This window comes from Callospermophilus lateralis, chromosome 3 (assembly GCF_048772815.1).
Source record: "Callospermophilus lateralis isolate mCalLat2 chromosome 3, mCalLat2.hap1, whole genome shotgun sequence".
NCBI classification, from domain to species: Eukaryota; Metazoa; Chordata; class Mammalia; order Rodentia; family Sciuridae; genus Callospermophilus; species Callospermophilus lateralis.
In genome coordinates, this window is record NC_135307.1 from 111,605,778 (window position 1) to 111,630,768 (window position 24,991).

The 24,991-nt window shown below is 38.0% G+C and overlaps 1 protein-coding gene across 1 annotated transcript; it reads left to right on the forward strand.

Moving 5' to 3' along the window:
• Positions 1 to 1,590: 1,590 nt before the first annotated feature.
• Fem1b (fem-1 homolog B) lies at positions 1,591 to 19,981 on the forward strand. Its single transcript, XM_076851001.2, has 2 exons — positions 1,591 to 2,329; positions 15,953 to 19,981. The coding sequence occupies exons 1-2, from the start codon at positions 2,082 to 2,084 to the stop codon at positions 17,586 to 17,588; spliced, it is 1,884 nt and encodes a 627-aa protein (XP_076707116.1). The 5' UTR covers positions 1,591 to 2,081; the 3' UTR covers positions 17,589 to 19,981.
• The last annotated feature ends 5,010 nt before the right edge of the window (positions 19,982 to 24,991 follow it).

Consider the following 24,991-nt stretch of genomic DNA (forward strand, 5'->3'; position numbering starts at 1 on the left):
GGTCTTTATCTCCTAGGATTTTAATGGTGGGGTTGAAATAAAACAATTTATATGAACTTTTTGAGCCTGTCCCTGTCCCTTGGAAAAATAAATGTGGGTGTTCTTTCAATAGGGAGATACTGTCTTTTGAGGGAGCCTGGGAAGAAGCCACCTCCATATTGAGCCAGTACTTTCCATGACTGCCCCAAGTGCTTCATGACGTCCACTCCTACCATCCAAATCCGAGTTTTTCCTCCTAACTGGATTTGCTGCTTCTACTCTTGTCTTCTGAGTTTACTTTCAGTACAGAAGCCAGGGGGATTTTCTTTCTTTCTTTTTTTAAAAAGCAACAGTATCTTGTCATTTCTCTGTTCAAAACTCTTCAAATGCCCCATCACAGAGTAGAACTTAAACCCTCTGCCATGGGTTGCTGGGCCCTAATGTGACTTGCATCTTGCTGTCTTAACATTCTTTCTTTGGTCCACTCTGCTGTAGCCACACTGACCTTTCTTCCTGACTTCACTAAGTCAGTTCCCTACTCAGGGCTTTTGTATTAGTTACTCCTCTGCCTAGCCTCTGTTCTTGTCACCTGTCACTAAGGTCTTGTCTGACCACCCAAACTAGTCACCTGCTCAACCTCCACACTACTCTTATTTGCTTCGTAGCAAATGGTATTGACACTAATTCAAGTAGTCTTGTTATCATTTGGTTACTTGTCTGTCCCCCACCCTCAACAACACCCTGGAGAGAGAGAGGGCTGGCCTACCACTGAATACCTAATGTTAAGCAAAGTTTAGCACATATAGATTTCTAGTGTTCGATAAACGATCTTTTAAACTCCTAACAACAATCTTGAAGACTGTAGAAAGCAGAGTTTCTGAAGGCTCAGAATTAGAGACCTCCTCTATCTGACCATTGAACTCGCCTTTCGTCTCAGGATACCTGCCCCTCTTCATCAGGGAGCAGTTTCCCTTCTCTCCCCATCTTCCTCACCCACTTAATCTGCCTCTCCTTGGAGGGCATGTGGACTTCCTGTCCCTTCTCAGAGTCTGGTGCAGTTGCGGTTCTCAGGCCCTCCTACATGTTGGGGTCTCGGGTAGCTGCCCTTTTCCTAAAATGGATCCTCTGGGAGCTTGCTACCTCCTCCCCAGACTCCTGGATCAGGGACAGAGAGGGGTCCAGCAATGTCTATAATAAAATGGGGGTAGACTCCCTAACCCACTGGTTCAGTGCCTTCACTCCGACCCCCTCCCTAGCCAGGAAGTCCCAGTCTCGTGAGGGGGCGAGGAGGAAACCCCATGCGTCAAGGGCAATGAGGACACACAGGCCGGAATCCGGGATGCGCCAACTCCGCGTAGCAGAACCTTTCTTCATCAAGGCCTCGTTTGCCGGCCGGTCGGCTTTGGAAGAGACACCCCACTTAACCGTTCCTCCCTCCCCCCTCCCGGCCCTGTCTGCGGAGGCTCGCCTGCCTCCCGCCCCAAGTTCCGGCTCTGATCCTGCGGGAGCGTTCCGCGTCGCTCCGGGGCCACCCACGCGTGGGTCAGCAAAGCCCTGCAAGGTGCCCAGCACTTCTGAGCTCCGGTGGGCGAGCGCTTGCGGGTTTCTTCCAGCCAAGGACAGCGGAGAGCAGAGGCGGAGGCAGTTTTCGGCCTTAGGCCGGGTGGGCCGGGTCGGGTGAGGCGCGCCCATCGTTCGCCATCCAGGGCGCGCGCGGCCCTCTCGGGGCTCCGCTGGCGACCCGTAGCTCGGGCACGCGCCTGTCGCATCCCGCAGGAAGGAGGGGTCCGGCCTGAGGCCCGGGGCGGCGGCCGCCATGGAGATCTCCTCGGCCCAGGGCCGGCGCCTGGGGCCTTGGGGGCGGCCCTGACCGCCCTCCTCCCTGCCGGGGCCGGGTCGCAGACGTGCCCCTGCGGCGCTCGGCCACCCCTGCGTCTCCGCCCTCCCCGGGCCGCGCTGCTGCCTGGGCGCGGCGGCGGCGACGGCGCCCTGTTGAATGGGCTGTGAGGGCCCAGGTCTGAAGTGCTGGCGAACGCGGCCTCCGGGGGCGCAAGGCAGCAGCAGCGGTGGCGACCAAACGGGTGTTGGAGTTGGCGGCGGCCATGGAGGGCCTGGCTGGCTATGTATACAAGGCGGCCAGCGAGGGCAAGGTGTTGACTCTGGCCGCCTTGCTTCTCAACCGGTCTGAAAGCGATATCCGCTATCTGCTCGGCTATGTCAGCCAGCAGGGAGGGCAGCGATCCACGCCCCTCATCATCGCAGCCCGCAATGGGCATGCCAAGGTGGTGCGCTTGCTGTTAGAACATTACCGTGTGCAGACCCAGCAGACTGGCACCGTCCGCTTCGACGGGTAGGTATACCAAACTACAACCTCCCCTCCGATGCCCGCGGACCCAGTTCATGGACCCTGCCCTCCCTTACCCTCCTTCATGTGGGTACTCACTTTTCCTTTCTTGTACCTCCTCCAGTCCTACTAAGTGCCCAATTCATCTCCTAGGGTTAACACTGCATCCCATATTTTGCTGCCTATCTTCATCTGTCTCTACCCTATTCCCTCTGTAGATGGAGAGCCACACCCTCAGTCTTGATCTAATGGTCTTCTCTACTAGGTAGTCCGTGAACAAGCGGTGTGGAGGGGTAGCTGCATTCCAGGTTTTACCTTTATCAGTACTGGCGTTGTAATGGAGATCAGAAATTAACGAGGTCAGCAATTAAAACTGAAGACCTCTGATGGATTATTTGGCCACCCAGTTTCTCCCCTTCATGTGAGTGGGCCGATAAAGCCCCCAGCAGTTTGCTGAGGCTTTTATGTCAAAATGAGTCTCTAGAACCAGAAGCAGCTGCAGTCTCTTGAGGGATTGACACACAGCCAGACATCTCAAGACATGATTCCGAGTCTTCCACATTGCTGGGATTGATATGTTGGCTAAAAAGTGACACTGGACCTGATGTAGAAGATGGTGCCATTGTTAAAGTACATGTGATGATGTGGGGAAGCTTGATTAGTTACTGTTGAAATTTGAGGTGGGGAGTTCAGAAATTTATATTGTCACTGTTAAAAATTTGTTCTTTGAGTTTAATTGAACATACTTTGGGATATGATAATAACAGAATTGTCAGGTTTTATGTTATCCTCTTTTCTGTGCTGGAGGATTTAAACATTTTTTTTTTTACAGATTACAACTGCATAAAGGTTTTGCATCATTGATTGCATTGGTTTTTATTGACTCATACCAGTGGGTAGGCTTTTTTAGCATTTTCTTCTTTTGAAGTAGATGACGTCCAAGCATAAAAAGGATGTATGCTTAGTTTTGGTGATCAAAAATTACCTGCTTAAAACCCCATTGAAAAAACATTGCTTTTTCAAGATGACCAGGACATGTTAATTTTGGTTGACTTTTAAAAAAAAATATTTTTTAATTGTAGATGGACACAATACTTTCATTTTATTTATTTATCTTTATGTGGTGCTGAGGATCCAACCCAGTGCCTCACATGTGCCAGGCAAGCCTACCATCACTGAACTATAACCCCAGCCCTCGGTTGATTCTGTTTTAGGTTTAATTAATAAAAGCTTTTTATTCTGTTTTAGATGAGAGGAAATGTTTTAGAGTGTTAACATCTTAACCCATGATAGCCCATGGGTGGTGGCTTATCTCTGGACCATTAAGAAGATGGTGTTGACTAAAGATGGCAGCCTGTTTCATGCGTGCTTCCCCTTACTAGTTTCTCTGTTTTTTTTTTTTTTTTTTTTTTTTAACTTCCTGCGTTCTCATAGCTTTACCTACTCCTAGAGCAGGAGTAAAACAGAATGACCCATGAACTTCCAGCATCATTCCAGCTATATAAGCACATGTGTCCATTAAGCTATGATTCTCTGCAATAACAGCTACAGGGAACACTACTGCTAATGAACTTGCTAATGTGGATAAGAGACAACAGTCAGGAGAGAAAATAGTTTTCTAAAGAAGTTAGAAAGGCTTTGCTTATTGGTATCTTCTTGGATCATCAAAGCTATTTTGAGGAGGCAATTAAAATAACCTGAAATGACTAGAAATATAGCATTGAGTGTGTTTAGTGGCTTACCTTGTCCAGTATTCTGCACTGGCCAGTGAAATTAAGGGGTGTAGCAAGCAAACATATATTGAACACCTACTGTGTGCCAGACTCTGTAGTAGCTAGGTATTGGTATGTAGAGACAAATGACATAGTGTTCCCACTGTGGAGGATGACAGTGTGTATAGGGGGAGAAATAGATATATGAATGAGTAATTACAGATGCTTTGCCATTTAGGCTTAGAAATCTTTGGATTACTGAGGGAAAACAGGGAGAGTGCTCAGCTTTGCAGTGGGGGTGGGGATCATGGAAGACCTCACTAAAGAGGTGATTATGAGTTGGGCTTTAAAGAGAGTAGATATGTAGAAGAGGGACAGCTGCTTGGCGCAATGACAAATGTTTCATTGCTATTGCAAGAAAAAATTTAAGATGGGGTAATTACAAAAGAGATTGTGGGAGACTGGAAAGAGGTGGGGACCAGCTCTCTTTTAATGATCCTTGTGTAAAATATAAAGAATAAAACTGGCAAAACTGCAGTTTCAAACATTTCCACCATTTGCCATTTTCTTGGAGCTTTCTTGAATCTGTAAACTATAATCTAGCTTATAGATTATTACAACTGTGAATTTATTAGCTGCTGTGTTGAAGTAGTCTAGTATTTATTTTATTTACTAAATGCCGTGGTAGGCCTAACCCTGAATCACTTTCTGTTGAGTATAAAGAGGAAATTATAAGGTTTCCACTTTTGAGGAACTTACCAATTAATTGATAAAAGAGAAGAATCGAAGTTTATGGCCACCTTTCTGGCCCTCATGCCAGTTTGTGGGATTATTTTGGAGTTTATCCCAAAATGATTTTTGCATTTCAGAACCAGAAAAGATTATTTGTAAATGTGATAATTGGTCTTTGCACTTACTCAGATACTGTGAAAATGTTAGCCTGAGTGGTGTTAACAATATGAAGCTCACTCAATCCTTTGGGTTTGGCTTTTGTTTTCTGTTTTGAGGTGTTGCAGATGGAACTCAGAGCCTTGTGCAAGCCAGGCAAGGGCTTTACTTCTGAGCTGTACCCCCTGTCCTAGTGTTGGCTTCTTGAAAGTACTTTGCCAATTCCTCTACTTTATCTTCTCTTGGCAGTTGAGACCCATAGCCAATGGACACTAACAAACATATTCTCTTTATGTATGAAATAGATAACTTTCTAATTTTTAGTTATTTGCATACCATCTGCACGAGTTTTGGCCAAATTATTCACCATCTCTCCTGCTCTTCACTTAATATTTTTTTTATGATTTCTGTTATTCACTTGGTATTTGTCTTTAGAATGACTCATTTCTTAGCTTCAGCCCATGCGATAGTACCTTTTATTTTATTTTAGTTGTAGTTGGACATAATACCTTTATTTTTTATGTGGTGCTGAGGATCAAACACAGGGCCTTGCATGTGCTAGTTGAGTGCTGTACCCCTGAGCCACAACCCCAGTCCCTGCAACAGTATCTTTAGTTATGAGTTTGTTTGCTGTGTTTTGTAGGTATGTGTGTGAAAGGGAGGGACAAAAATAAATAACTATTGTATAAAAGTAGATATATATATATATATATTTTTTTTTTCAAGTATGTATTCTGCCTAAAACTTTTTTTAATAATACCTTATTTTGTAATACCTTAGGAAACCAAACTGGATTCAATTAAGACTTAAGGGGGAGGGGAACACCACTTATATTAAGCCCCATATTGATAATTTCAGTTCTTGTTTGCTTTTTCTTAGGAGCAATATTTGATATTATTTTACTTATGACTTAACACATGAGTACCAAAGTTGACATAAGTGAGTGGACAAGAAGAAAAGTCATGAGAATGAAAGAAGAACCTGTAGTTGGAGAATGGGAAGCTGCTAAGAATGTTGTAGGTGTGGAACAGAATAAAGGAATAGTGTCATGTGACCATGGAATATTGTGCTGGACTGAGGTCTGACTGCTCTCTGCCAGTATTTGTGGGGACCACCTGTCCTTGAGGAGGTTTGCTGACATGGATGGGGGAGAACAGGACCTGTGAGAATGCTGAAGCTTTTTATTGAGTGCCCTTACATTTAAAGTCAGTGTTAGTACTAATACTATTCATAAATGTCCAGGTGTAGGATAGGCTTGTGGCACACCATCATCTGACTGCATTTAGAAAGTCCTTGCCAATATATGTTTGAAGGAACTATGTTTGATGAAATAAGTGATATTAAGGACTCTAGCTAAAATAAAGTGCTGACCATATACATTTAATGAATTTTTATTTGCATTTCAAATGCTTGAACTAGGCATTTGTAGTTCACATTGAATCTGGAGATCGGTGTGCTTAGCTTTGTGATTAGAAATGTTATCTTGGGGCTGGGGATGTGGCTTAAGCGGTAGCGCGCTCGCCTGGCATGCGTGCGGCCCGGGTTCGATCCTCAACACCACATACAAACAAAGATGTTGTGTCCGCCGAAAACTAAAAAATAAATATTAAAAATTCTCAAAAAAAAAAAAAAAAAAGAAATGTTATCTCTTAGGCTGGGATAGAGCACTTACCTAGCATGTGTGAGGTACTGGGTTCGATTCTCAGCACTGCATATAAATAAATAAAAGGTCCATTGACAACTAAAAAATATTTTAAAAAAGTTATCTCTTACTGTGAAAACTTTCTGTGGTCTGATACATAATTTTTGTTTGAAAAGGTGAATATAAGATTATAGTTTTTTTATTATAAGATAAAGCATAATAGAGAATTTGCACTATAGTTTTGGACTTCGACTGGAAAGATTGTTTTCTATGGTTTCTCTCATAGTAACTTATTGAATGTTGCTAAAAAGTTAATTGGAACTTTTTTGAGGTTTCTGTGACATTACTGTATAGAATTATAAGGAAAAAAATGGAACTGATGAGACTATTCCAGCAAAAATATTAAACTGACCAAATAGTTTCCATTATGAAAACCAAGGGAAGTACATACTTACAGTTTAGTATTTTTACTTTATCATAGATTCTGGGAAGTTTGAGGTAAAAAATATTCTAATCACTTTTTCTCTTTCTCTTTAAAAGGGTAATACTTTAATTACTAGAGTTAAAGACAATGTGAGTGCCTTTTGTTTTTAGTATTTGTTTTTAGTTATAGGTGGATACAATATCTTTATTTTATATTTATGTGGTGCTGAGAATCGAACTCAGTGGCTCATGCATGCTAGGCAAGCACTCTACCTCTGAGCCACAATCCCAGCCCCTGAGTGCTTATTTTAATGTAACATTTTTTTGAGTTTTAAGTAGTTTGGATTCATATTATATAATGTGAGTAATTTTATATTTTAAAAAACAGAGCAAGGAAATATTGTAACTAACCATCTAAATATAATCATACATAACTATGTATTTGTTTTTTGGCAGATTATATTAATAATCAGTTTGGAAAATTTGCTTTTTAATTTGAAACAAATGTTTGAACAGTAACATGTACTATGTTTCTTTCCATTGGGTGCATTTTATGATACTCAAAGTACTTTTGTATATTCAATCTCAAGTAAACCTGTCAGTTATATTTGTAAAATGTACATAATGTTAGTATCTACCTCATTGGGCCATTGTAACTGTAAAGATTAAATGAGATCTATTGCATTATTAAGTGGTTAATACGGTGCTTGGTATATTGAAAATCTTTGATATAAAACATTTGTAGTCATTGAAACTATTTAAAGCCATTTGTGCCTCCTGTTTACACACACACACATACACATACGAATTAAAGCATAACATCTAGCGAAGTACATGAACCTTAAATACATTTAATCACTTTCTTGATTAATGCTAATATTAATGTTAATTAATATTTTAATCACCCTAACAATTTTCTTTATGCCCCTTCTCAATTTCTCTCTTTTCCCCTCCCAGAAGTAATGATTATTCTGACTTCTATTTGCCGCAGTCTGGCTGGGCACAAATCACGAGCCACTCACAGCTTGTAGATTCAAACAGCAATTCTTTATTCCCGATCTCACACCGGCCTTCTACAAACACGCTCTGGGGAAATCCACGTTCTCTGCCCAAATCCACACCCACTGGGCTTCTGTCTCCCAAATATACTGTCTGACCCTAAGAACTCAAGAGGAACTCAGGCAGCAGGATATGCCCTATTCTAAACGGGGCGGATTATGCTAAACTGGGAACACCCTAAACACGGATCCTCCCTGGTCCTTGAGCAAGGTCACCTTACATGCAATGTCGCTGCAAAATGTCCTATTTCCACGAGTCCTTCCACTAAAGAAACATGGGGGTACGCTGGCAAGGAAATTGTCATACCTACTTGGCTGATGGCTCCCAGCATCTATTATTGTAGGTTAGTTTTGTTTGTACTTGAGCTTCTGTAAATGAAATCATTTAGTATGCTCTTATGTGTTTAGCTTTTTGTGCTAATACAGTATTTATGAGATGCATCCATGTAACAGTAGCATGTGACTTAATTTCTTTAATGCTACATGAAAATACTTCAGTTTATCCATTTTCCACTTAATGGATATTTTGGTTATTTTCAGTATTTCACTATTAAGAATAAAGCGTTTACGGATATTTTTATATTTGTCTTTTGGTAGACATTTGCATTCATTTTTCTTTGGTATATATTAAGGAGAAGTAAGAAGAAATGCTGGCATAAGTAGGTACATGTTTAACTAATGGATAGTGCCAGTTTTTCCAGAGAGATTGAACCAAATTACATTTGTACCAGCAGTTTCTGCCAGTATCAAGAGTTTCAGTTGCTCCACATCCTGGTCTACACTTAGTATTGTCCTATCAGTCTTGTTAATTCTAGCATTTCTGGTGGGTATGTGTTGGACAATACTAGTCTTAGTTTGCATTTCTCTGGTGAGGAATTATCTTGAGCATCTTTTCATAGTGGTCATTTGGAAATCTTCTGTGAAGCCTACTTGTTCAGTCCTATATCTCGTTGTTTTAAAAAAATAGGTTGTTTGCCTTTTTCTTATTGATTTGGCAAATATATCTGTTGCAGATATCTTCTTACAATGAGTGGATTGCTTATTCACTTTTTAAGTAAAGTCTTTTGATCAATGGAAATTCCTTTTTTTTGGGCTGGGATTGTGGCTCAGTGGTAGAGCGCTTGCCTAGCACGTGCTAGGCCCTGGGTTCTATCCTCAGCGCCAAATAAAAAAAAAACAAATAAAAATAAAGGTATTGTGTCCAGCTACAACTAAAAAACAAATATTTAAAAAAAAAAGAAATTTCTTTTTTTTAATGAAGTGCAGTAAATCACTTTGTCGTTTATGATTAATAATAATTTTATGAATTGTTTAAGAAATTAATGATCAATTCCCAAGGTCACTAAGTCTATTCTTTATGTGAAGAGGGATGCGGTTGGGGATACTAGAGATTGAATTTAGTGGTACTCTACCCTACATCTGCACTTCTTTTTATTTTTTATTTTGAGACGCATTCTTGCTAAGTTGCTGAGGTTAGCCATGAATTTACTATTCTCCTGCCTCAACTCCCCAAGTAGCTGGAATTATAGGCGTGTGATGCTGTCCCTATCAAAGCGTCTATTCTTTTAAAAAAGCCCTTACTGTTTGCTTTTCACATTAAAGGTTTATATTTTTTTAATATTTTAAATTTTTTTACAATTTGTTTTAATTAGTTATACATGACAGTAGAATACACTTTGATACATTATATGTAATGGATAATTTTTCATTCTTCTGGTTATTCATGATGTAGAATACCACCAGTTGTATAGTTACATATATACATAAGGTAATAATATCTGATTTATTCTATTATCTTTGCTATCCCATACCCCCTCCCTTCCCTTTACTCCCCTCTACCTAAAGTAATTTTATTCTTCCCTAGCACCCTTCCTTGCAACCCCATTGTGAATTAGCATCCACTAATCAGAAAACATTTGGCTTTTGTTTTTTTGGGATTGGCTTATTTTGCTTATCATCATATTCTCCAGCTCCTTCCATCCATCCATTTACCTGCAGATGCCATAATTTCATTCTAATTTACAGCTGAGTAATAATCCATTGTGTGTGTGTATAATTTTTTTAATCCATTCATCTGTTGAAGGGCATCTAGGTTGGTTTCATAGTTTAGCTGTTGTGAATTGAGATGCATCAGTGTAATGTGCAGATTTTAAGTCCTTTGGGTATAAACTGAGAAATGGAATAGCTGGGTCAAATGGTGGTTCTGTTTCATGTTTTCTGAGGAATCTACAAACCACCTTCCCTAATGGTTGCACCAGTTTGTATTCCCACCAGCAGCGTATGAATGTACCTTTTCCCCCACATTTATTGTTTGTATTCTTTATTATTGCCATTCTGATTGAGGTGAGATGAAATCTTAGAGTAGTTTGATTCATATTTCTCTAATTGCTAAAGATGTAAACAATTTTTCATATATTTGTTGATCGATTGTTTCTTCTGTGAAGTGTCTGTTCAGTTCCTTAGTCCATTTATTGATTAGGTTATTTGTTTTTTTGGTGTTAAATTTTCTGAGTTCTTTAAATATCCTGGAGATTAATGCTCTGTCTCAGGTGCATGTGACAAACATTTTTCTCCCATTCTGTAGGCTCTCTCTTCATGTTATTGATTTGCTTGCTGAGAAGAAGCTTTTTAGTTTGAATCTGTCCAATTTATTGATTCTTGATTTTACTTCTTATGCTTTAGGAGTCTTGGTAAGGCAGTTAGTCAGTCAGGTCCTAAGCTGACATGATGAAGATTTGGGCCTACTTTTTCTTTTCTTAGGGGCAGAGTCTCTGATCTAGTGCCTAAGTCTTGGATCTACTTTGAGTTTTGTGCAGGGTAAGAAATAGGGGTTTAATTTCATTTTGTTACATGTGGATTTCCAGTTTTCCCAGCACCATTTATTGAATAGGTTGTCTTTTCTCCAGTGAATGTTTTTGGTGCCTTTGTCTAGTATGAGATAATTGTATTTTTTTTTTTTTCTTGTGGGTTTGTCTCTGTGTCTTCTGTTTTGTATCATTGGTCTATATATCTGTTTTGGTGTTAATATGCTGTTTTTGCTATGATTCTGTAGTATATAGTTTAAGGTCTGGTAGTGTGATGCTTCCTGCTTTACACTTCTTGCTGAAGATTGCTTTGGCTATTCTGGGTTTTTTGTTTTTTTCAAATGAATTTCAGAATTGCTTTTTCTAGTTCTATGAAGAATATCATTGGGATTTTAATAGGAATTGCATTAAATCTGTATAACACTTTTGTTAATATGGCCATTTTGACAATATTAATTTTTGCCTATCCAGGAGCATGGGGGGGGCGTCTTTCCATCTTTTAAGATCTTCTTTAATTTCTTTCTTTAGTGTTCTGTAGTTTTCATTGTAGAGGTCTTTTACCCCTTTTGTTACATTGATTCCCAAGTATTTTATTTTTTTTGAAGCTATTGTGAGTGGGTAGTTTTCCTAATTTCTCTAAGTAGATTTGTAACATGTATAGGAACATGTTTGATTTATGGGTGTTGATTTTATATCCTGTACTTTGCTGTATTAATTTATGAGTTTTAGAAGTTTTCTGGTGGAATTTTTTGGCTCTTCTAAATGTAGAATTATGTCATTGGCAAATAGTGATACTTTGAGTTTTTCTTTTTCTATTCGTTTTCCTTTAATTTATTTTTCCTATCTAATTGCTGTGGCTACAGTTTCAAAGATGATGTTGAATAGAAGTGGTGAAAGAGGGCATCCTTATCTTGTTCTAGTTTTTAGAGGGAATGCTTTCAATTTTTCTCCATTTTAGAATGATGTTTGCTTTGGGTTTAGCACATATAGCTTTTATGATGTTGAGGTATGTTCCTACTGTCCCTGGTTTTTCTAGTGTTTTGAACATGAAAGGGGTACTGTCTTTTGTCTAAAGGCTTATATTACTGTTATTTTGTATATAGTATGAGGTAGAAGTCAAGGCTAATTTTTTTTTTTTTTTTTTTTTTTGCCACAGAGGTTATTTAGTTGCACCAGCACTATTTATTAAAAAGGTCATACTTTCTATTTGAATTTCCCTGGAGCCTTTGTCATAAACCAAGTGATTCTTACATGTGTGAGTCCATTTCTAGAATTTTTTGTTCTATTGATATGTTTCTCTGTCTTTGTGCCAGTGACATGCTTTTCTTAATTACTGTAGTTAGTCCTCCAACCTTATTTTTCTTCATGATTGTCTTGGTTGCATTTCCGTATACTTTTTAGAATTGGTCTGTTTATTTCTCTATACATGTGAATGTGCTCATGCATGCACACACACACACACACACACACACACACAATCTGCTGAGATTTTTTTTTTTTTAAAGAGAGAGAGCGAAGAGAGAATATTTTAAAATTTATTTTTCAGTTTTTTGGTGGACATGTCTTTATTTTTATGTGGTGCTGAGGATCGAATCCAGCGCCCCTTGCGCGCCAAGTGAGCACGGCTTGAGCGGCATCCCCAGCCCATCTGCTAAGATTTTGATCTTATCAGATGTGTAGATTTTTTTGATGGAAAATTCACATCTGAACACTATGGTGTCTTCAATACCATGAACATGAATCATTTCTCCATTTATTTTGGGTTTTCTTCTGTTAGCCTTTGGAGTGTTTTATAGTTTTAAGTGTAGATGTTTTGCACGTTTTTCATTTGGTTTATAACTAGGTATTGATATTTTTGATGTTGCAAATGGCATTTTTTGTTGACGGTGAAAGCGTTTTATTGAACTTTGTATTTATAATTATAGTACATGAGTTTTTATTGAACTGAACTCTTGGCCATAGGTACAGTTGGCAACTATTAATAAAACACACCACTGGTATATCTTAATTTACTGATTCTTTATTTCTTAAAAATCAGTTAATAATTAGATGGACTTTCTCTCTTTGTTTCAACAGAGATTGGGTTTAAACCCAGGGCTTTGCAAGTGCTAGGCAAGTGCAGACCAAATAACATTTTTTAAAAAATATTTATTTTTTAGTTGTAGTTGGACACAGTACCTTTATTTCTCTTATTTATTTTTATGTGGTGCTGAAGATCGAACCAGGGTGTCTTGTGCGTGCGAGGTGAACGCTCTACTGCTGAGCCACATCCCCAGCCCCCAAATAACATTTTTAAAAATAAAAATTTAAAAAGAAATTTCAGAATTCTTCTAATTTTTTAGTATTATCATATAGTAAAATGCACATATCTTAAGTGTCCAGTTTGCTGAATTTTTTTCTGTAAATATTCATCCAGGTAGCTACCACCCAGATCAACATACAAGGACATTTTTACACCTTCAAGACTTTCTAGTTAGTGCTACTCTCCTCCTTATAGATAAGCATTGCCAGCTGAGAAGACTTGTACTTATAGACATTTTGTGTAATAATTTTTTTTTTTTTGGAGGGGGGTACTGGGGATTGAACTCAGGGGCAGGCACCCGACCACTGAGACACATCCTTAGCCCTGTTTTAAATTTTATTTAGAGACAGTGTCTCACTGAGTTGCTTAGGGTCTTAACAGTGTTGAGGCTGGCTGTGAACTTGCAATCCTCCTGACTCAGCCTTCTAAGCCAATGAGATCATAGGTGTGCACCACCATTCCCCCTCCATTTTGTGTAATGATTTGAAACTGAAAAAAATAATTGCTTGAATTATGAATTGGGTGTTTTGTTTCTAGCAAAAGTGGTATTGGGTGATGTTTTTTTATGGTGGTGTTAACCGAGGTTAAACTGTTTTATACATCTTAGTCAATTTTATGCTGCTGTAACAAGAACCCAAAACAGGTAATTTATTAAGAATGGAAATTCATTTCTCCGGAAGCTGGAAAGTCGAAGATTGAGGTACTGGTAGGTTTGGTTGTGAGTGAGGGCTGAATTCTTCAGAGAGGAGGAATGGAATATTGTCTCCACAAGGTAGAAGGCAGAAGGCCAGTTGCCAACCAACCAACCACTGCATGAAGTCTCTTTTCTACTTGTCTTAATTCATTTGGGAAGGGAGGAGCCCTCAATCATCTACTTATCTCTTAAGACTCTACCTCACATTGGCAACACCTGGATTTGTGAACTGACACATTCAAAGCATAGCACCAAGGGGAGCTTATTCTTTCTTCACTTCATGGCGAATAAATTTGACGTAAAACCTTAAAACATAAGATTGTGCAGTGAGAAGCTCATTAGTGAGATTTTTGTTATGTAGACTTAATTCCTTTGTGAATAATTCTTTGACTTTTTCCCTTAACACTTGCATGTGTACTTATTAGTTTTATAGCATAGTAGATCTGAATTGCTCTGGAAAATATCTACTTTTTAGGATTTATGGTCAGTAGTAGGATTAAAAATTGAGAAAATGAGCTGGGTGTAATGGTAAACATCTGTAATCCCAGTGATTTGGGAGGTTCAGGCAGGAGAATCTTAAGTTCCAGGCCAGTCTCAAAATAAATGAAAAGAAACTGGGATGTAGCTCAGTGGTCAAGTGCTGTTAGGTTTAATCCCCAAACAAACAATAACAACAAAACAAAACAAAAATTGGGAAAAAATTTAAAGTGGAAAAGTGGGAAAGATTGTACTTCTGGCAAGAGTCTAATTTTATATGTTAGGTAGCAACCTTAGCACATATGAGGTTCAGTAATTAGGTGGTGAATACAGAGTCACAAAGTCCCATCATATAAGGTAACCTGTTTGGTTCTCTGGAAGTACTAGTTGATTTTTGCTGTTAGTATTCTCCCTTTCAAATCCCCAATAATAGTTTGTTTGAGGAACACAAGTAGAAACATAAAATGTTTCAAATTGGGGCATATTATTCACAAAAAAACCCCATTAATTATAAGTACATAATAATTTCACAAAGTGAGCATATTATCTGCTTTTCCCCCACACACCTGAAAGCAGTATCTAATACATCGTTATTGTAGGGAGTAGGGTTTTCCTAATGAAGGGAGACTGCTGTGTTTTTAAGAGCTACAAAATCAGCTTGGTGGTAAAGATGTTACAAACCTTCATACAATTTTTTTTCTTTCCTGGAATTTATTTGCTTATTGCTAGTAGCAAGTGGGCAATTCTTCAGTTTATTTTAAAAATATGCTTTAGCTAGGCTGGGATTGTGGCTCAGTGGTAGAGCTCTCATCTAGCGTGGGCGAGGCCCTGGGTTCAATCCTCAGCACCACATAAAAATAAATAAACAAAATAAAGGTATTGTGTCCAACTACTTCTAAATAAATATTTTTTTAAAAATATGCTTTAGGTGGCTGGGGATGTAACTCAGTGGTAGAGTGCTTGCTTTGTATGCATTAGGACCTGGGTTCAGTTCTCAGCAACACACACACATGAGCTTTAGAAATAACAGTGATAGTAATACATTTATTGAAATTTCCTTTTTTTTTTTTTTAATATGTTCAGTTGAAGTTGAACACAATACCTTTTTTCCATTCATTCATTTTTATGTGGTGCTAAGGATTGAACCCAGGTCCCTGCATATACTGGGTAAGCACTCTACTGCTGAATCACAACCCCAGCCCAAAATTGCCTGTTTTTTTTTTTTTTTTTTTATTGTTCAAAAACTACAAAGTTCTTGACATATCATATTTCATACATTTGATTCAAGCGGATTATGAACTCCCATTTTTACCCTATATACATAATGCAGATTCACATCGGTTACACATCCACTTTTTTACCTACTGCCATGCTAGTGTATGTTGTATTCTGCTGCCTTTCCTAACCTCTACTATCCCCCCTCCCCTCTCCTTCCCTCCCCTCCCATCCCCTCCCTTCCTGTCTTCTCTCCCTACCCCATAAAATTGCCTGTTTTTATGTTCACTAGGAATAGTATTTTATTACTGTTCTGGAGAGGGATGCCTTATCAGTGCAGACGAACACATCTTTTAAACTTATGTTAGGGCATCTGATTTCTATTACCTAATTGTTTATTCTTTTTATATGCAGGTATGTCATTGATGGTGCCACTGCTCTTTGGTGTGCTGCAGGAGCAGGACATTTTGAAGTCGTTAAACTTCTAGTCAGCCATGGAGCCAACGTGAACCATACCACAGTAACCAACTCAACCCCGTTGCGGGCAGCATGCTTTGATGGCAGACTGGACATTGTGAAATATTTGGTTGAAAATAATGCCAACATCAGCATTGCCAACAAGTATGACAACACCTGCCTAATGATCGCAGCATATAAGGGACACACTGATGTGGTCAGATATCTGTTAGAGCAACGTGCTGACCCCAACGCTAAAGCACATTGTGGAGCCACAGCATTGCACTTTGCAGCTGAAGCCGGGCACATAGATATTGTGAAAGAGCTGATAAAATGGCGAGCTGCTATAGTAGTGAATGGCCATGGGATGACACCATTGAAAGTAGCTGCTGAAAGCTGTAAAGCTGATGTTGTTGAACTGTTGCTGTCTCATGCTGATTGTGACCGAAGAAGTCGGATCGAAGCTTTGGAACTCTTGGGTGCCTCCTTTGCCAATGACCGCGAGAACTATGACATCATGAAGACATACCACTATTTATATTTAGCTATGTTGGAGAGGTTTCAAGATGGTGATAACATTCTTGAAAAAGAGGTTCTGCCACCAATCCATGCTTATGGGAATAGAACTGAATGTAGAAACCCTCAGGAACTGGAATCCATTCGACAAGACAGAGATGCTCTTCACATGGAAGGCCTTATAGTTCGGGAACGGATTTTAGGTGCTGACAACATTGATGTTTCCCATCCCATCATTTACAGGGGGGCTGTTTATGCAGATAATATGGAATTTGAACAGTGTATCAAGCTGTGGCTTCATGCGCTCCACCTCAGACAGAAAGGAAACAGGAATACCCACAAAGATCTTCTTCGATTTGCCCAAGTTTTCTCACAGATGATACATTTGAATGAAACCGTGAAGGCCCCGGACATAGAATGTGTTTTGAGATGTAGTGTTTTGGAAATAGAACAAAGTATGAACAGAGTAAAAAATATCCCGGATGCTGATGTCCACAATGCTATGGACAATTACGAATGTAATCTCTATACCTTTCTGTATTTAGTGTGCATCTCCACCAAAACACATTGCAGTGAAGAAGATCAGCGCAAAATTAACAAGCAGATCTACAACCTGATTCACCTTGACCCCAGAACTCGTGAAGGTTTCACCCTGCTGCATCTAGCTGTCAACTCGAATACCCCAGTCGATGATTTCCACACCAATGATGTCTGCAGTTTTCCAAATGCACTTGTCACAAAGCTCCTGCTGGACTGTGGTGCTGAGGTGAATGCTGTGGACAATGAGGGAAACAGTGCCCTTCATATTATTGTTCAGTACAACAGGCCCATCAGTGATTTTTTGACCTTACACTCTATCATCATTAGCCTGGTTGAAGCTGGCGCTCACACCGACATGACAAATAAGCAGAATAAGACTCCACTAGACAAAAGTACAACTGGGGTATCTGAAATACTACTCAAAACTCAAATGAAGATGAGTCTCAAGTGCCTGGCTGCCCGAGCAGTTCGGGCTAATGACATTAACTATCAAGACCAGATCCCCAGAACTCTTGAAGAATTTGTTGGATTTCATTAAGTGACTGGATATGTAAAATCGTTTAATGTGGTGCTAAAGTAAAGGACTTTAATCACAGACAATAGAATTACGTGTTCATAAATTTTACTTTTCTTTCCACCACCTTTCCTTTCAACCCATCCTTCCTTAGTTCTGTCTTTGGTCTTCTAGCCTCATATAGTAATTGATTTCAAACACTTTAAGCAAAGCCACATTGTTTAGGTGTAACTATAATTAAGGTGTTTGGATATTGGTCACTTAACTATTTGTCTTTTTTTTTTTTTTTAAGGAATGAATATAAAATATTCTGTTTGTGTAACAAATGAGGGACATTTATGATTTCAAGTTGATAATGTTTTAAACAGCTGCCTACAAAAAGTATTTCTGTTTAGCCTATGTCAGTGTGTTATCCATGCAGCGGTTTCGAGGATTTCATGGAGGAAAAACAACTACAAAGGAACATTAAAAGTAATGGGAGATCCAGGTGTTCTGCATATGCCAAACTGCTGTAGATAGTTTTCACTCTTCCATAATGTATGTGAAGTGATACAACACATTTTAACATCAGAAGGACTTAAAAAAAGTATAGCTTCAGATTAATCTGAAAACAAAAGTGCTAATAATAGCTACAGATTTATAAAATTAAATCCATTGAAATTGTTGAATTATGCTGGGTAGTGTATATTCAAAGTGATAATCTTAAACCAACTTTTCAGAGAATACTGATGGACTCTTTGCCTTTAGGCTTGAATTATTTGAAGTCTTTGTTTTAATGTAATTTATCTAAATTGCAGCCATCTGCATTTGATTCAGTTCTCAGACATGTAAAAATTATGAATGCTGTTTTCTTATGAAACAAATTGTCACAATGTAGTTATACATTCTATTTTTGTCCCCTCTTTCTTTCCTCTTGTATCTTAAAATTTGGAAGCTACTTTTCCTGAGGACATTTATTTGTGCTTCCCTGGTAAGGTGTTTATGACAAATGAAAAGGAACCAGGATATTTTTGATTTATCTCACTTTCTTAGTCTGTTTAAAGAAATAGAAAAGTCATTAATGTGGTGTAGGAAATTAAGTGTTTTTGATGCTGAAATCATTCTCAATACCACTTTAAAGGTATTTCTGTCAGAGCTACAGAATTTTCCACCACAAAATGTCACTTATTCCAACAGGCTATACAGAGGTCTTTTGTTTTTTTATTTCATTTATCAGCAGCATTTTAACTCTCAAACTAAAGAGTATTCTGTGATTATCTTTTATGCATCACAGAAATTAAGCAAAAGGTACATACCTATTTCTATTGATGCTAAAAATGATATGAGATTAAAATTAGCTGTATCTGTAATTTTCTCTCTAGTGCCAAATGAATGCCTTAGCTACTCATAGTGCATGGTACTGTAAATGAAGACCTACAGCTTTTTTTTTTTTTCCTTAATGAAAAGCATTATAATGATGTCACAACATCAGATATAAACTTAAAAAACTATGAGATTTAAGTTAACATTTTAAGTGTGGATATTGTTTTGTAAACTATTAAAGAGATTGCGGTTGGATCAGTATGAAACAGTGGCCAAGCCAAAATCAGCACCTAGGGCCTTAAATAGAGATACCCCACAAAATGAAATACTTTGAATGGTGGGAGGGGAGACTTTAAAAGCTTTTCCCCCCCAAAGTTGTAAGATACTGTTGCTATATTTCTACTTTGTGTGTCTTCTTGCTTCAGTTAGGAATCTTTTGATGGTAAATCCTGTAATAGTAATAGATTTCTATTTTCCTAACCTGACATTTTGCAAGGAAGGTTTTTAGGATGGCTTAAAGGGAGGAATTGAAATAAGCCCTAATTTGGAAATTACTGTCCTTGATCCTCTGGTGTGAATCGAGGGAATACTGTACCTTGCTTTTGGCAATTCTCAGTGGCCTGAAAGAGAAAATGTACTTCCTCAAGGTGAGTGAATCATGCCTTTTACATTGCTCAGATCAGACCTTTTGTTTTTCAGTCTACAAGGCCTGCATATTGGACAGTCTGAGGAATGGCTGTGATACTTAGTATTTAGTTGGTTCCATTTTAAATGTATATGATTATTAATACCAAAACTTAAAATATCAAATAATATTGCATGTTTTAAAAACATTTCATCCCATTGGCTACCCAGGACCAGCACTATTTTAGACATTACTTATTTATAAAATGAGAATAATGATTATATGTACATATTCAGACAGACATCAAAATTTAATGAGTTTTTAAGAAGGGAGACTGAATGCTGGATAATGTAAATCATGCTCATTGAAATGCTGACAAACTTGGAGAAAGAATTTGAAGATAGCGGAATAAACTATGAACTGTACTAGTGGTAACTAGACTTTTTTTTAAAACTATAGTGTAGTAGTACATTGTGTGTTATCTTGCTGAGGATCTGTGAACCACCTGTATAAAACTTTTCTTGAAACAAGTGATCTACATGCCTGTTTCTTACATTTGCTTTTGGTAGGATTATTTTAATATATGTTTAGCCAAATCCTTTGTGAACTTAATTTTTTTTTTAAAGAAAATAAATGGGTAAGAAAGGTAATAGTTCTGTATCAGCTCACTGAGAACTCTAGGCTGTCTTCATTTTGCAGCCACCTTTGTCATTTGATGGTTTTTATTGTAGAATTATGCTTTGAATTGTAACTCTTGTTTGATAGCTTTACAGACTTTCTCAAAATTTCTCTGTCCTGCTTGTGAATTTTCATATAAATCTGGGTGAACTAGAAGCCCAGGAGGATGCTTTTGTTTGCAAATCATGTGAAATTTTGGTGGGTCTTCGGCTTTTAACTGTGTTGATGAAATTGAACTCTTGAATTTAAGTTAACTATTTAACTCAAGGAATGTGCAGCAGATCTCTCCCCTCAGTTGATAAAGAAGGGGTCACATTTTTTTGTAAGAACTGAATCTGACAATATGGCTTTTTTCAGTTGACACCCTGGATTGTTCTGGGAGGCCACAGCCTAGCTACTTTAAGGTTCTTTGCTGTGGGAACTGTAAGCAAACAAACAAATCAAAAAATGGGCCATATGTAAGCTTTGGTCTTGTTTGTTTCTGAGAAGGGTTTTATTTCATTATTTTAATAGTTGGTTAATAATTGATATTTGTGAAGACTTAGTTATGATAACATTGTTTGAAGTAAAAATATGATTTGGGGTCAGCAGCTCCCTAATTGCCAACTATATTTGACAAGTGTTTTTGAAAATTAAAATTTTAGGGAATGATACCCTGTTAATAGTTTTCACCATAGTTGAGGCAGCTACTCTCTGAATAAGACTACTTGGGATGATTCAAGCAGAATAATTTCCTTGTTCTGGAATGGGACATTGTGAGGAGTGAGTTGCTGGATCTGGGATTATGATTTGCTGGTTTAGAAGCAGCCAGTGTGAACTAGTGAGTAGTTGGATGAAAGTATAGAGTCCTTGTTTTTATGGTAGATTTCTAGAAAAACCTGAAATGTTCGTTTTCAGGTTAACCATATGTATCAATGTACAAATGAGTGTTTTGATTTTCTCACTGACCTGTAACATTAAGAGGTGGGTAAAGAAAACAAAACTCTGCCTTTTTGCTCTATGAAAATATTTTAGTCCACAAGATTTTAAGCTGTGTTCATTCCTACTCTGAAAATGTGCAGCGTTGTTCTGGGTATCATCTTTTGAAAATAGAAAGCTCTTTGATATGTGTATCACATTTCAGGGCTTTCTTAGACATTTCTGGCAGATTTGCCCAAACCTTCCTTCAGATGGGCTGATTTGTACAGTATCCCCTCCCCAGATATGGGTTCTGAAACAAATACCACACTGATAATGGTGATATATTAATTTTTAAAGCTGTAAAGTAAATGTGGTCTCTAGTCCTAGATTTGTGGTGTGTACCTGTGTGTCCATGTGCAGGGAAGGGACAGTGATTTGATGGTTATGGAGAGCGTGTCTTGATGTGTGTGCAGGGGTGAATATTGCTAAATTATTAACAGCTTTTCATTTAGGGGTGAGTCATGTGATGGATGGCCTAATCAAAACAACGAAGGAACGAAGATGCAAGCTTTGTCAAGTGATGAAGTGCACAGGTTTCGTATCTATTTTTTATCAGGTGTTGTAAAATTTGTGCATGGCTTTTTTGTTGTTGCTTAGTAGAGGAGAAAAGATGAGGGGGGGAAAAACAACTCAGCTTTCCTATCCAGTCTTTTCAGAGGTGCATAGTTTGGTGTAAAAATTTGACTGGCTGAACCTATTGAAAAGACCTGTCCTTCATAATATTCACCCCTTCCTGCAATCCTCCATCTAGAGGAACTACATTGTTGTACTCTAGTAATTCACTGTGATTTATAACAACCCAGTGATGTCATTCTATTGTGCACTTTTGTCAAAACACTTACGTGACTTTAATAAACATAGTAAACTTGCTGACTGCACCAGAAGTCTATTAGTAATTTATATATTGCATGACATTTTCTATTTGAGTTTGTGACATGTAGAATCATTTTTAATTTCATGGCAATTGGCAGTCCTAATAGCTCAGCTAATTTGAAACTAACAATCTTGCTGTGTAAAAGGAAAAATGGTATTTGTGTTCAGTAAATGTTTGAAAAAACTACCTTGAAGTTTGTGTCTTTATTGTTCAATGTGAGGTGATCTTTTCGTGCAGTTCATTAAAAAAAAGTTGTTGAAGGTATACATGTGTATGGAAAAAAATTCAGATATTAAAGTTCCCTTCTCAACTCTTCCCTGTTCCCGTTTGGACTCTACCGAGGCAATCATATTTTTTGAGTAGCTTCCCAGAATTTCTCTGTGCATATATGTAATACTTCTTTACATTTGAAAATGCAGATGAACTTCTTTTTGGTTTCATGTATCCAGCATTTTTCCATTTCTAAACTTAAATGGTTTTTTTGCAAAAACAAGTTCATTGCATTTAATTCTGTGGATGGACTTAACATTTATTTAACCAGATCTTTACTGATGGACTTTTTAGGTTTTCAGTTTTGGGTATTTTAAATAATGCTGTAGTGGACATCCTTGTATATATTATTCATCCAACAAATTCATTCTTAGCCCTGGAACTTCTGGTTTAATGACTGAATATTTAAAGTCTTGACAAGAGATTATCAAATTGCCTTCCATCTTTGTGTCCCTTTATTGACATAAGATATTAGCTTATCTCTTTTTGCCAGGGAAACTTACCAAAAATAGTATTTTGTGATTTTGATTTGTGTTCTTTTATTATTAATGAGGCTGGACACTTTTTAAATTACTGACCATTTACATTTCCTTTGCTTATATTTGGGTTGTGATCTTTTTCTTACTATTTTTTAGAAATTCTCTGGAGGTTTAAGGAAAAGTTTTTGTCATTGAACAGTTTTTAGTTTTGTTTTTTAACATAATAGTTTTTGTATTAGAAATTTATATTTTTATGTAGTCAAATTTATCATTTGTTTCATGGATTCTGAGTTTTGTATCCTACTTGTCAATTGGGATAATATTATCTAGCTTGGTCTTTGATGAGCAAATGGATGTAATTAAAATACTTAATATGGTGCTTGCCATATTCAGATGTCTAGTAAAAATATGATGCTTGCCATATTCAGGTGTCTAGTAAATGTTAAGTATTCTTAGATGGACTAGTATTCATTTGTTTTTTTTTTTTTTTTTTGAGTGGGGATAATTTTTTTCCACTAGGTTATGTTTATTTCTCCAGATAAACGTTGGTGTCATTTGATCATGTTATGAGATGATTTTGTTTAGCATTGAATCAATAGATTGAACTCAGTAGATTAGGGAGACTGGACATCTCCATAGTTCTGTGTCTTTTCTTTTTTTTAAAATATTCATTTTTTAGTTTTAGATGGACACAATATCTTTATTTTATTTTTATGTGGTGCTGAGAATCGAACCCAGTGCCTCACGCATGCTAGGCAAGTGTACTACCACTTGAGCCACATCCCCAGCCCTAGTTCTGAGTCTTTTCATTAAAAATAAAGATATGTCCATTTGGTTAAGTATTTTTTAATGTGTAACTCTGTCCAGAAATTTTAAAGATTTATTTATAATGAAAGTCTTACAAATGCCTTCCATTTATTACCATTGGGTTTGTTTTTTTATATTATTACATATACTTAGAAATTTTAATGTGTTTACAAAGCCACTTTAAAGTGGCTTTATTTACACTTAAATTACATATGTAATGTAGGTTTGTTGTCAGTTAGGTGACCCTTTTTGAAATTTGAATTTCAATTTTTCCTCAATTTTTATAAATAAAAATTTACAGTGTATTTTATTCTGGCATGGGCCACCTTTAGAACACATTGAGTTGCCACATGTTTTTTGATGTCGTTCCAGGGTGATAAAAGCAAGGAACACATGAGACTGATTAGGATGGATGAGTCCGTCAAGGAATGGTGCCCTCCTTTTCTAATAATTTTCTGCTCCTACCCTACTTTGATCCTGATGAGTTTGCTAGGTACAGTTTATCCCATATCTTACTGAGAAGTTTCAGTGCCCAGGTGCATGGCTCCTGACCTTCACTACACCAGTAAAGCTCCTCCGCTCCTGTTTCAGTTTCTGTTTTGGAACATGCTGTCCTACTTTAGCATGATGTCAAACCTAATAGAATAACTTGACACAGAAGCACTGTGCAGATTATATTGTGGTTGGCTAGAGTTGACCACCCCGTGACAAGATGCTGATGTAATTTGGGAATTTTTTTAAAAATACATTTTTAGATATAGATGGACACAATACCTTTATTTTATTTATTTATTTTTATGTGGTGCTGAGGATCGAACCCAGTGCCTGGTACATGTGTGGCAAGTGTTCCACCTCTGAGCTACAGCCCCAGCCCCTGGGGATGTTTTTTAATGGTAAGAAGCAGTGCAAAATAAAGAACTGGCACCACATTAACTGAAGCAAAGACCAAGGCAAGTGTGTGTGGAATGAAACAGGATCCTTCACTGCTAATGGCTGTACTAATTCACCCCAGGCACATCTGCCTGCAGGGAGACCTGAGTACCTCCAGTCAGGGTGCAGTGAGTCATCATGCCAGAAAGGAGTGTGATTAAGCCCCCTGTTTCTGTTACAGATTGGCATCCTGGGGCATGAAGCCAGGGGATTGACCCTAGTCTTGTGTTTTATTCTGGGAGAGTGTGGGGGCTAATGGCTCTTGAATGTCAAAGGAGGAAGCCATTTATCCCATAAAGGTCTAGGGAAGGAGAGATCCACACTATCTCCCAGCAGCTCTCATGTCCCAGGGTGAGATACCTTGCACCTTATGCTATTAGCATTTTGCCCCTTCTACCTTGTACCAGCCTTGTGAGGAAATGCCACCTTCCTTAACAGCAGTAAAACACAAGAGTCTACTGTTTGCACTGGTTGGATTTTTGCTGTTATGATGCCACCAAGA

Bases quoted from the DNA above. Each gene is read 5' to 3' on its own strand.
- Fem1b (XM_076851001.2), top strand. From the start codon at position 2,082: ATGGAGGGCCTGGCTGGCTATGTATACAAGGCGGCCAGCGAGGGCAAG. The intron at 2,330-15,952 runs GTAGGTATACCA...TTTTATATGCAG, and splicing joins GGCACCGTCCGCTTCGACGG to GTATGTCATTGATGGTGCCA.